Source organism: Leucopleurus acutus, assembly GCF_964270905.1.
Source record: "Leucopleurus acutus genome assembly, chromosome: X".
Taxonomy (NCBI): Eukaryota; Metazoa; Chordata; class Mammalia; order Artiodactyla; family Delphinidae; genus Leucopleurus; species Leucopleurus acutus.
The window spans coordinates 11,422,731-11,436,820 of NC_139148.1; the positions used below are offsets into that span (position 1 = coordinate 11,422,731).

Consider the following 14,090-nt stretch of genomic DNA (forward strand, 5'->3'; position numbering starts at 1 on the left):
CAGGAGATGCTGTAACATGGCTTTAAAAAAATCTCCATAAGCGTAACAAATAAATCTTAAATCTTACTTTGCAAAAACAGTGCAGTTTTACACCCTAAGGAAGTCACTATCCTCATTCAAAGTAGAAGAAAATAGAGATTATGGAGGATCTATAAAATAGAGGATGCTCTATAAAACAGAGGATTAAAATAGAGTATCATTATTAAAATGAACACAAGAATTAAATAATAGCTATCAATTATTCACGCTTATTATATGCCAGGCACAATACATGCATTATTTCACTTAAGGCTCACAACTACTCTTTTAAAGTAAGTATTCTTATTATCCCATCTTATAAACAAGAAAACCGTAGTCTAACAAAGGTCAGAAAATTCTTCCAAGCTTACAAAGCTAATCAGCAATGGCACTAGATTTGGAAGAGGGGCCCAATGCCTCCTGAACCTACACTTTTAACCACTACACTGTCCTGGCACACATTCCCTTACTCTGAACACTGGTTAAGAAAGGCAACTTGAGAGAATTAGTAAAGTAGAATACATAACAAAGGAACACCCCCTCCACTGAACACATGTAAGAAAACATGTAAGAAAAAGATGTTGATGTCTCTTTATCCAGTGGCTATATATGCTGAGTCACTCCTGTAACAGTTACCAAATGCTTAGCATATGCTAAGAACCGTGCACCTTTAGAACACCCTCTGAATGTTGGGCCTGCCTTGTAATAGATGTGTGATCTATGGCAAGTTTCTTAACCCCTTTATGCCTCACATCCACATCTATGTAATGGGGTGTAGTAACAGTATCTACCCCACAAGGTGCTGCAATTAGCTAATATAACTCACTTGAAATAGAAGCTGGCACATAGAAAGTGCTAATAAAGGCTAGCTACTATCATTCTCGTCATCATGGCTGGCTCTGGTTCATACAGTACCTAATCTTAGAAACATCAGAATAGTTGCATACTTAATGGTCTGTGAATGCTGAAATGTCTCCCGTCACTCACTATAAGTAACTCTAACTCATACTCTCTCTTTTCTCTTATTTGTGGATCACTTAAACCAGGAAAATAAAGTACTTTAGAAATAAATGAAAACTAGGTCATGTACAAGGAAGTAATATTGTTTTCCTCTTTCAAATGAGAAGCAAACTCCAAAGGCTTAGGTTTTGTTCTTTTAATATAAAAATCTACCAATAGTCCAATTAGAAAAAAAATCACTGAACCATTAATCTATAAATTTAACTTAATATAGCCTGCATTTTATTGAAATGACTTGATTTAGAGGCAATTCTACTTAAAAGCAGACTAGATTAGTCAGCATCTACATTCGAATTGGAGATGCTGCACCTTATTGTCTAACTTCCAAATACATGTGGTTTTAAAATATGCTCACAGCAACTAAGCCCATGCGCCACAACTACTGAGCCTGCACTCTAGAGCCCACGTGCTGCGACTACTGAAGCCCACGCACCTAGAGCCCGTGCTCCGCAGCAAGAGAAGCCACCGCAATGAGAAGCTGGCGCACTGCAACAAAGCGTAGCCCCAGCTTGCCGCAACCAGAGAAAGCCCGCGCGCAGCAACGAAGACCCAATGCAGCCAAAAAAATAAAATAAAATATGCTCACAAATCTCTTTGAAATTCCTTCCATCAAGAAGGAACTCTCCTCCCCTTGAGTGAGGCCTGGTCATTATGACTCACTTCTAGCCAACAGAATACAGCAGAAGACTGGGTGACAGAGCATGGTGGTTTCCTCAGTGACCTGTTCCTTGGCTCACTTGCACTGGGGAAAGCCACCTGCCGTATCATTAAGACACTCGGGCAGCCCCGCGGAGATGTACACGTGGCAAGGAACTGTGGCTTCCTGCCAACAGCCAGCAAGGGACTGAGGCCTTTTGCCAAGAGCCATGTGAGTGAGCCTTCCAGGGATCCCATCTCCCAGCTCCAGTCAAGCTTTCCTGAGCAGAGCCCCCCCCCCCGCCCCCCGCCGGCTAAGCGGCTCCCAAATTCCTGGTCCTCAGAAATATTAAGTTAATAAATGTTTGTTGTTTTATGCTGCTCAATTTGGGAGTAATTTGTTATGCAGCAACAGATAAATACATTCCTCTATGGCATTTGGGGTTTTTTTCCAAATCAAATTGATGATATTGCTTTTGAGAATTTCAAGAAGTATTAGTGAAGTAACTGGAGATACTAGATCATAATACAAACTAGCAGAAGCCAAACAGTTTCCTGGCTTGTTGTTAAGCAATTCACGCGAAGATCTGGGACAACAGGTACCCCAGAGTAGTTTCAGCTTCATCAGTAAAGAAGATACGTAGGGTAACCAAAGGTGTGGCTTTTAATTACGAAACTACGTTTTACTTGAAAGGAAATACACATATTGGTTATATTACATCAAAAAGTATGACTACTAATTTATTTCAAATTTCCCACAGACATCTCAGACCTCTTAGAAGACTTCTAAGAAAGTTTCCTTTTTTAGCACTAAATGATATATTCTTTTTTAGCATTATATATTATAAATATAAATTATATATTCTGAGGTAAAGATCTGAAAACTCATTGTCTTTTACTACCTACTCACTTCAAAAGGTGTTCAGATTTCTTAATACTAAAAACAACCAAAAATACCTTCTGTCCAGGAAAGGATTTTGTTATTTTAATATTAAATGTCACAACTAATGTGTCATCAACACAATGCTCTTGTTCACCAACACCCAAGTGTGACAGGGGTAAGGAGGATCTTAGTGGTAAGACCACTAAGTAAAAGGTCACAGAACCGCCCCCTTCAAAAATCTTTGGAGTATGTATTGTTGCACCTTCATAAAGTAATGAGTTAGGAAAATCAGGCCCCTTACATTCTATTCTTTTAATGCTATCACCAAGTTCCTTAACTTAGAAACTTCTTTCTTCCAACTCTCTGATCCAACTGCCACTATGATGATTCAGGCTTTCATCTCTCATTTAGGTTGCGATAAAAGCCCTTTAATCAGTCTTCCTTAATCTAGTCTCTCTCCCCTGCAATATATCCATTCATTTATGCTACCTCAGTTATTGTTCTAAAACACAAACTTGACTGGGTAACTGTCCCCTAATTTAAAAGCTTTGCATGCACTTACCGCCACTCCCCCGCACCCCCCAGATCTACGATCTATGATCCCTAAACTACTACCTGGAAAGACAGATGCGAAACAGTGTACTGACCGTATGAATGACATAGAGATAAAAGGGTGCAAGCCACTGCTAAATTATAATCCTATTATCCTATTATAATCCTAACCCAACATGCTTTTAGCATGAGCTCTAGGCAAAAAGCAAACTTCTTCTCATGGACTTAGACTCAAATAGATTTAAAAAACATAACTGTTACATAAAAGGTCATTATTTTTTTATTTTTAAATACTACTGCAAAAACATGCACATTTTTAAGGTAAGTTATTCTAAATGGACCATCTTCAGGGTTAAAAATTAGAAACTATAATATATTTATAAAGATAAATTTTTTCCTCAAACTTTCTGTAATCTCAAGGCTTACTGAATTCACATATCTGTGAATACCTGTTTTATTTTATACTATGCAACATCTTTTTTAAAAGTAAAAGTTCTGAGTATATGTACATAAGACAAACCTTTAAGGCTATGGAATAAGTGGTAATGTTCTTTTTTCAGATAGAAATAATCTGGAAACAAACCCAGGTTCAATTTAGAGGTTCTTAAACCAATATAAACAAGCCTTGATTAATCAAATCAGGACACCAGGCTTAGTATTCCAGCCTATTAGTCACTTGACTTTTTACTTGGTACTCTTATAACAGTGGCTGCAGAATAAAACAGGTAACTCAAACCAGTTAAGTTTTACCTCCTGTTTCAGCTCTGGAGGGGGGTGGGGAGGGAAAGAGGGAGGGGAGATTTGGATGCAGATTATTTGTAAAATACTAGGTAGTTAATTTGAGCTTTTCCTGTTCCGTATTACCACAATCAAAGTTGACTGTATATACTTCACATACAAAATGGAAACAGATGTGTGAGTATACTAGAAAAACAATACATGCTAACCTAAATACAGTAGATGGGCAACGAATTATCACCCTTCTCTCCCAGCCTCCCACCAAATAAACAATGCTCCCGTTCAATGCTAATAATAACATCTGGCATTATAAATTTCAGAACTCTTAAATAAACTACAAGTCTGGTTCAGGAAGATCCTAAAAGACACTATATTATCTGCAGGTGAAAGCTATAAAACTCTTAAGAAACCAATCCATAGATTGCGACCAATGGAAAGTGTCTTTGGAATTCTACCCTTGGAAAAAAGATAGAATTAAGACTCCCAACTAAAAACTTCACCTAATAATATTAAACATAAACGTATGAGCGTAATACCCATAGATATCATTTTTCCAACATACAGGACATTGTTTACCTAAGTAAATTAACTTGGCTACAGAATGGGTCCACTGTTAAAACTTTTTCTACCTATATACCTAGGTCATTTGTTGGGGCTTGCCCAGAATCAGTCTCCCCTTTCCCTTTCCCAACAACACTTAGTGTACCTGAAATGTAGATGAATGTGGGGGGATGGTGGTCCACTGAGAGAATCAGGAAAGATTAAATTAAAGGTTCTTGATACCATACTAAGGAATTCTAGCTTTCTCTAAGCAGTGATAAATCACTGAAAGATTTCAAAAATAGAAATCAGAGGGGCTTCCCTGGTGGCGCAGTGGTTGGGAATCCGCCTGCCGATGCAGGGGACACGGGTTCTTGCCCCGGTCCAGGGGGATCCCACATGCCGCGGAGCGGCTGGGCCCGTGAGCCATGGCCGCTGAGCCTGCGCGTCTGGAGCCTGTGCTCCGCAACGGGAGATGCCACAACCGTGAGAGGCCCGCGTACCACAAAAAAAAAAAAGAAATCACAGGATTGTACTTCTGAATAATAAAGATCCTGGTGACAGTGTTGAAGATGGGGGAGTGAATTGAGATTGGAGGAGGAGCCATCAGTTAGGAAATCATTACAAGTACTTAATTAAAGGGAGACTTTGGGAGGCAATTTGGCAGTAAACAGAAATGCATATACCCAGCAATTTCATTTCTAGATATGAACTCAGAGGAATAATCCTACATAATAATGCACAAAGACATTGCTCTAGAATGTTCACTTTGCCGTTATTTGCAATTTTTTTTTTGAAAAGCAAGAACTTCAATGACCACCAATAGGGGAATGAATACAGATGGAATATCATACTACAGTTAAAAGGAATGAATTAGATGTGTATCCTTGGGGCTAGACTTCAAAAGTCAAATGAAAAAAATTAAGTTGAAGAAAAATGTATACTGTAGTACATTATGTATCAAAATCAAAACACATAAAACAGCATGAAATATTTTGTTTACCTGCAATGGCTGTATTCCCTGACTGCTCTCTCTATGCCAGGCACTGTTCTAAGCACTTTGGACTAATTCATTCCTCATGACGTCCTTATGCTGTAGGCAGTATTATCCCATTCTACAGATGGGGAAACTGAGGCATGGAGTTTAAGGCCTACAGATAGGAAGTGATAGAGCCAGGATTCAAACCAAGGCAGCCTGGTCCAAAGCAAAAAAAGCAAAGGTGCAAAGATTCATGCCAAATCCCAATGACTACTGATTTTGGAGAAGAGGAATATCAGAGTAGGGGAGTGGAGCCAGAGAGAGGCTTTAGCCATATCTGAAATACTATTTCAAGGGCGTATTCAAATACTTTTTAAACAATGTTCATTTTTCCCCCATTAAAAACAAGTGAACATATAAACAAAGTTTGGAGCAAAAGAATGTCCATCGTGGTTGACTATGGCTGGTGGGAATACGGGGACCGTTCTTACAACTTCTTGGTAGTCTTCTGTTGCGAAAACCAAAAATGTCTCCAGACATGGTCAAATGTCCCCCGGGGGCTGAGCACTTCCTTAATTAATAAACCGTAAGACGCTTTACATCTTTTAACTCTATATACCTGTTTTAAAGATGTCAAAGATATATTCTCTGTTAAGTATTTCACCCTCCAAGTGAGAAAGATGCTGCAGAGGTGAAGAAAGTGTCAAGCGAAATGATCCTCGAAGAGAGTAACCACTTGGAATAATCTAGTTATCCTTCCAGAGAAGGGTGGGCACAGGCCCCGGATAGCCCACTTCCTTCGCGCTCTTCCGCAATAAAGGGACTAGGGGAGCAAAGCCCTGCGCCGCCGCCACCCCCTCGGCGAAGGCTGGGTCAGAGAACACGCCGCCGGCCCTACCTCAGCGTGTGAGGCTGTAGCACACCACAGCCGCCACGTCCCCAACGTCGCAAAACCGCTCAGCGCCAGGAGGCTCCAAACCTCCCGCCCGCGCGCTGCATCTTGGGAGGCCCAGGCCGGAGGCTGCGTCCAGCGCAGAGAAGGCGGAGCCTGCCTAGCGGCCAGAACCGGGTTGCCAAGGGAGGCTGAGGAGGCGAGGCCTCCGGGGAATGTTGTGAAAGCGAATAGCAGGAGGAGCTAGCCAGGGCTGAGCTTGAAGAGGGAAGCGCCCGCGATCCGCCGGTTGGCGGGGGCGGGTCCGCAGTGCAGGAGACGTCGGGGGGCGGGGCCCGAACAAGAAGTGAATGGGAAGCCAGGTTGAGGGCCTGGTCCCGCCTCCATTCCCAGGCGGCCGCACCGGATTGGGCGGCGCGGCGGCGCTGCTGCCCGCCTTCCGTTGTCACGCGACCGCCTCCACCTCCCGCCCTTCCCTCTTTACCTCCGGGCCGGCTTGCCCTGTGATGAGATAGTCGGACCGCAGTCGTGGAAGTGGCGACGGCGACTGCAATCACGTCCACGACCGCGACCATGGCCGAGGTGAGGAGCCGACCGCACCGCTGCCGAGCCCCTCCAACTCGGACCCGGAAGCCGCCTCAGCCTCGGGGGCCGTGCGCCCAGGTGCAGGTGGGCTGGGCAGCGGGGAAGTGGGATGGAGCGCGTAATGTCTAAGCGTCCCTTCGTGTCTCCCTTATAGTGTCAAGCCCAGAATAAAGCCAAGCTCATCTCTGACGTCCGACGGAGGTTCGAAGCTGAGTATGTGACAGGTGGGTACCGCAATCTCAGTGTTGAGGCAGGTGTGAAATGAGCGTCCCCAACTTTGCTGGGGTGTTTGCGGGAGTCATTAGGGACCATTTCGATCCTCACGGGGTTAGGGACCGTGCCCTCCACGTTTCCCAGGTTCTACTTTCCGTAATATGGCAAGGACACTGCTCCAATTGGGCAAGTGATGCGTGCATTGATTCCTAAAGGGTTAACGTAAGTTGGAAGTGTTTTGAGCGTCTCGAGTTTATGGAACTTGCAGGACACTTGTCAGGCCCTCAGCTCAGGTGACACTGTACCTCTAATGACCTTTCACGAGCAACAATCTAGAAAATGAACCTGGAAACAGCTGTAATACTACTCACGTGTGCTTAATTGGGAATCTGAATTCCTCGGCCATTTTGCCTAATTGCACTTCCTACAACCCAGCAGGCTCCCCACGAAGTAGGCCCTCTTGTGCTGGAGCGAGTGCTTATCTTTTCATCCCACATGTACATAGCAAAGTACCTGTGAGTCCAGAATTGATTTATTGGGTGAACGTTCTGTGTCCAGATGTCACAGATAACTTGAGTTGTCCAGTATTTAACCGATGATTTAATCTTTGTACAGTAATTTTCAGAAGCCTGTAGGATAATGTATTATAAATATGGAATAAATAGTCTAATCCAGACCCTGCCACTTACTAGCTTGCTTGTCTTCTCTGAGCCCCTGATTCCATAAGTGTGAAATGTGAATAATTAGGTTAGGAGAATTAAATGAAAAGGCATATATCAAACTGTGTAGCATGGGGTTAGCATATAGTAGGCTCTCAGTATTTTTCCTCAGTAGTCTTTTTGGTTATGTGAAAGGAGTTCAGCTTCTACATCTTGATTTTAGTGCTGAGCGGAGGTTCCCTACAGCTTTAGACTGCCCTAGATGGTATGTCAGTTAATGACCTAGAACAAATAAAGAAATATGTTTGGAATAACCTAGTCAGTAAATCTTTTCATCCCTCCCTGTCAGTTTTCTTCACATTCCAAACTTTGTACCAGAGAGTTGCAAAAGCACTTGATTCACTTGTAGCCCAGAGATCTCATTTCTAATAAGATAGCTGGTTCTAGTAAAGAGAGAATTCTAAAATTGCTTTCTGTGGAAATGTAACTCTTAGAGCTACGTGGTTTATAACATTGTAAGAAGTAACCCAGAAGTTGACCTAATGAGCTAGTTCTCCCTAATGGTCATTTACTTAGGCCCGAGGGAGGAAGCAGGATATAGTCATGGAATTTAGCGATAGATAAGATCTTGAAGGTCATCTTTGTCCAACCTTCTCATTTTTACAGTGAAGAAAGTGAGCTCTAGAGAGATGAAGTGATTTGCTCAAACGCCCTAGTGTTAGTAGCTAGGCCGGGGCTGGTGCTCAGGTCTTCTGAATTCACTCTAGTGATCTTTTGGCAGCACCGTCATGTCTAATTAGATCATGGCACTCCCCAGCTTGAAACCCTTCAGTACCTTTCTGCTGTGTTTAGCGTAGACCCCAATTCTTTATGGTGGCCTACACTGTGAGGCCATGTATGCACGAGCTGGATGAGCTCCATCCTCATCTTTTACTACTCCTCTTGCTTAGTACAGATTTCACCACTGCCCACAGTAAGAAACGTATTATACGTTGTAACTTAGTACACACGCACACACATAACTGAAGCAGAAGTTCATTAAAGAATACTTATGCTGAAAACCTATGACTCCCTGATACAATGACCCATAAAATTGACATCTCAACCTACAAATGTGACCCACAGTTTGAATAACATGACCAGCCACACTGCTGCTTTTATGCACTCTAGATGGACTGAGTCTGTTTCCATCTCGGGACCTTTCCAGTTCTCTCTGCCTGGAAGGCTCTTTATAGGGAGTGAGCATGGCTACGTTCTTTTCTTTTCCATCTTGGTTTACATGTATACGAGAGGCCTTTGCCAATTATTAAGTAGCCTCCCTGTCTTGTCTCCTTTACGGCTCTTACCATAACCTGTAATTTCCTGTTCATTTGTTTCCTTATTTATTTCCTTCAGTAGAATGTCTGTGGGTCTGGGGCAGCCTTTGGGCCTTGAGGGCAGGGTCTGACTCGCCTCTGTATACTTATCACAGCTCTGAATACATAGTCATTGATTGAATACAACAATGCTTAAATACATACATATGAAGATGAGTCCAAGTCTATATTAAGAGCTGTCCTGACCGTCTCCCCTCCCCCACCAAAATCTGGCAAAGAGCAGCCCTCACAAAATGTCTCCTAAAGACCAGTGTTATTTCAAATTAAAGCACCGTCTGGCATTAAGTATAGGGAGGGTTTTGTCACACCTGGGGATGTGTGAATGTACGTGGGTGAGTTATCTGCATAGCCATTGCAAATATTAATTAATTTAAAGACTTGCGTTGGAAAGGAAAATAAAAGTTCTTTAAAGACTTTTCCCCTTAAAGTTTCAGCTGTTTCCTGAAATACAGCACTGGGTAAAGGTAGAGTAGGAAAGTGGTGAAAAGGGTTTTTTGATTTGCCTGTGTTCTCCCTTTCAAGTTTACTTTTTAGAAGTTAGGTGTTGAGAACATCCACTTTCCTCCTTCCTCTGTCTTTCATTTTCCCCTTTCTCTTATTGTGAACAATATTTTGTTTCAGAAGAGGCTTAAGGCAGGCTTAAGCAAACATGATGTTTTTCCTAAAGGAAAATATTATTTGCAAGTATGTTACCTTACACACTGGCTGTACTCCAACACCTCCTTGGGGGGTAGGTTCTTGGGAATTCTGAGCATGTTTTTGTTTCCACAGAAATTAAGTTACCAATTATGGATAGATTTGTAGCTGCAAAAAGAATAAAATCTAAGTCCATAATTGTTGTAGCAGTACTACTGTTTCTGTCCTCATTGTTTCTGTAAGAAATTTCATGCTGAGTCTCGAATGAGAAACATTTTCCCTTCTATCTTCCTCCTTCTTGTGGCCAAGGAAAGAGACTAATCCCTTGTGACAATAATGTATTCAGTTCCTCACATACTATGTGCTTAATTCTGGGAAACAGTGTGTCAATATTAGAGAAAGCGCTAAAGAAGGATAGAGCCCCTTCCTGAACGACTACAATCTAGTAGAGTCATCAAAACAGAGCTCTATCAAGAGGAATGAGTGCTAAAATCATTTCTGTAGGAGTCAAAGAGCAGGAAAAAAACCACACCTAATGGGGGTGACTGGGTTAGCACCGAGTTAGGAAAAACTTCTTAGAAAAGGTGGTGTTTCTCAAGAACTTTGGAAGATGCTAGAATTCGGCTAGGTAGAGATTGTGATCCAGGTGGCTCAAATAGTCCAAGCTGAGATGCTTAAGTGAGAAGGTGTGAGGCTTGTTCGGGTGGTGTTTCTCAAGAACTTTGAAAGATGCTAGAATTCGGCTAGGTAGAGATTGTGATCCAGGTGGCTCAAATAGTCCAAGCTGAGATGCTTAAGTGAGAAGGTGTGGGGCTTGTTCGGGAAGCCATAGGAAGTCCGCTTTGATGAGCCTTAAGGAGGGTAAGCATACCTGCCTAAAAACAGTGGGAATATAGCGTAGAGAGCCTTGGCCACCAAAGCGATGCATCTGTACTTTATTGAGTTTGAAGAGCAACTGAGAGGTTTGTGGGTTTTGTAATTTTAGGTTTGTTTTCTGACTCTATAAGTATATGAATCATTTAAATAAATTTGGGTGATACCAGAAACAGTCTGGAGAATCTCCCATAAGCTTATCATCCAGAGATAGCTCTTCTAACAGTGGGTGCATTTTTTTCTGGCCTTTTTTTCTATACATTAAAAAAATAGTTAAAAGGTCATTCTGTATGTAGTTTTTCTGTGTTGCATTTTTTATTGACATGATCTTATTTCCCCATATTATGAAGTAAGCCACGTTTTACATTACTACTTAATATTCAGTTCTATAAATAAAAGAGAATTTTCTTATCTTTTATCTGAAGTAGTCCCTTTTGGACATTTAGATTCTTTCCAGTTTTTTGTTAATACAATGTTTTGCACAGTAGTTCAGATTTTTTCCTTAAGAGTCATGTGTAGAAGTAGAATTGTTGGTTTGAAGAGTGTGAATATTTTAAGATACTTCATATGTATGCTTAATTCTCCTCCATACAAGTTGCACCACGATTCACTCCCAGCAGCAGATATGAAAGTGTTAGTCTCGCCACAGCTTTAGGATCATTTCTTAACTCATGCTTCTTTGTTTGCATTTGATTACTAATGAGAATAAACTTCTTTTCATATGTTTACATCCATTTGTAGTTAAAAAATTTTTTTTCTTTAGTATGGCTTTTAAAATTGGTTTGGGCTTTTCTTGTTTATGTCACTTGGACTTTTTTCCTTTTTTGAATGTATTCAAACTTAACCATTCCTTTGTGGTTTCTCCCATTGCTGTTAAGTTTAATAATTGTCTCTCATCCAATAACTTTTTCTAGTCTTTTTGTTTTGTCTTGGCCTCTTATTTTTAACTTTGAAATATCTTGTATGTACAAAATGTATAAAACATGAATGAAATAAACACCCATGTACTCGCTATTCAACAAAAGAAAAAGAACTTTGTGGGTATCCTCAACCCGGCCATTCACAGGGCAGCTGCTTATCCTACATTTGCCGTTACTCGTTCTCTTGCTTTTCATTAGCTTTATCACCTGTGACGTATTCCTCACCAGTACTCTATTAAGTTTACCTCATTTTTGAACTTGAAATATCAATAAAAGCTGAATATTCTTTTTCCATGACTTGCTTCTGTTGCTGAAGAGTCATTCATACTGTAATCGATTCCTTTTTATAGCTGTGTTGTAGCTCACAGAATGAAAATACCGGTTGATGGATTTGGGGTTCTTTCTAGATCTTACTATTATGTACAATGCTGCTTTAAACATTCTTAGATATACCTGGGGCCTAGACTTTCTCTAGGGCAGCGGTTGTCAAAGTTGGTATAGGAATTAGAGTTCCTTGAGCCCATTTCAAGGGGCTTGAGACTCCAAAACTGTTTGCATAATAACACTGAGACATCATTTTCCTTTTTCACTGGCATTCTCTCACAAGCATACAGTGGCGTTTCCCAGAGGTTACATGGCATGTGATATTGCTGTGACAGATGATAGAATGTGTGCTCGTGTGTCCTTACATTTAATTGTTTTCTGTTATAATACCTAATATAGTAACTACCAGTAAATATAACCCATATAAACAAACAAACAAACTCTTTAGAGCCCTCACTTATTTTTAAGAGTGTAAAAGGGGTCTGGAGACCAAGAAGTTTGAGAACTGCTGCTCTAGTTTGTAGCCAACAGTGAAATGGGTGGGTAGTAGAATAGGCACACGGTCCACTTTACTAGATAATGCCAAACTAGTTTCCAAACTGATTGCATCTGTTTTCATTTTAACCAGCACTTTTTGAGTGTCCTTATTTTTCTACATCCTGAAATCTGGCATTGTTAGTGTTTTTTTAAATTTTTGCCCATCTGATGGGAGTGTTGGGATATCTCATTGTGGTTTTAATTTGCATTTCTTTAAGTACCAGTGAGTTTGAGCATCTCTTCATATCTTTATGGGCCATTTGGTTTCTGCTTATGAAAATCACTTCTTCAGACTCTTCTTGGCCCTTTGTTCGTCCATGTAAATTTTAGAATCAGTTTATCATGTTTTTGCAAAAAAAAACCCCAAAACAAAACAAAACCTCTTTTGGGATTTTGAGTGGAATCATGTGAAATCAGAAGATCAGTTTTGGGGGACTTGACATCATCTTGGTTAAATTTTCTAAGAACCTGGTATACGTATCTGCTGAACTCTTCCTTCTTGAAAGATTTATAATTTTCTCCATAAAGGTTAACCCATTTTTGTTCAGTTTATTTCCAGATACTTTATGTGTTTTATTTTTATGGTGGTTTAGACAGTATCTCTTCAGAATTTATTTTCTAAATGATTGTTGCTGGTTTATAGAAAGTACATTTGACTTTTTTACATTAATATTGGACTCAACCTTACTAACTCTTATTAATTTCAATAATTTATCTCTAGATAAGTTGTATTTCTATGTAGACAATAATATCACCTGGAAATAATGATAGTTTTCTTTCTAACTTTGCAATTTTTAGAGCTTTAAGTGCTTCTGTTTTATACTCACTGGAACATTTAGAACACTGTTGAATTGAAGCATTGATAAAAGCCTACTTGTCTTATTCCCGGTCCTAGAGAGATACCCCCGAACACGATCTCTGTAGATACTTTTATCAAAATGAAGAAGTTTCCTCTGTTCCTGCTTTGCTAGTCTTAGGGTTTTGTTTGTTGTTTTGTTCCCGTCACAGTTGCGGGTTGAATTTTACTAAATGCATTTTCTTCATCTATTGAACACATTGTATCGAATGAAATGTTCACTTGGTTTTTCGCTTTTAATCTGTTAATATGGTGGCTTATATTAATCAGGTTTTTAAAATATATTGCTGTAGTCGGTTAGGTGATATTTTGTTTGGGCGTTTTACATCTGTATTGAAAAATTGGCCTGTAAATTTCTTTTCTTGCACTTTTCTTGTGTGACTTTGACATTAAAATTATGCAACCTTCATAAAATGAGTTAGCAGTGTTTCCTCTTTTCTACTCCCTAACAGGTGTGGTCATTGTGGAGTTCTAACCTGGTTTCCCATAAATCACCCCTCCTCCAATTGATTATTGTTGTTTTATATATTAGTGGTTGCTTACATACCATGTATTTGCCAATATCTTTATCTATCATTCCTTAAGTTTCAGATCTCTTATCTGGTATCATTATTGCTTCATCTTAAGTATAACCTTGAGATTTTTCCCTTGGTGAGGTCTTGGTGGTAAACCAAATTTTGAAAATGTCTTTATTTTCTCTGTTTTCTTTAAATTGTGCAGTTAACCTTGCAGAATGCCTTCGTCTTATTAGGCTGAGGGAGACAAAGTAGTTAGAGAAGTAGAAGAAGTAGGAAATGTTAGTATCATAGATGATCTCTGAGAGGAGAATTTCAAGGACAGGAAGATCAGTGAA

At 40.3% G+C, this 14,090-nt stretch overlaps 1 protein-coding gene across 2 annotated transcripts in view; it reads left to right on the top strand.

The window, feature by feature from the left end:
- The first annotated feature begins 6,749 nt into the window (after positions 1 to 6,749).
- MOSPD2 (motile sperm domain containing 2) overlaps positions 6,750 to 14,090 on the top strand; it is a 61,717-nt gene continuing 54,376 nt past the window's right edge. For both annotated transcript variants that reach the window (XM_082865292.1, XM_082865293.1), the window contains exons 1-2: positions 6,750 to 6,840; positions 6,998 to 7,067. In XM_082865292.1, the coding sequence (XP_082721418.1) occupies positions 6,832 to 6,840; positions 6,998 to 7,067 (79 nt within the window). In that variant the 5' untranslated portion in view covers positions 6,750 to 6,831. The remainder of the gene's footprint in view (positions 6,841 to 6,997; positions 7,068 to 14,090) is intronic.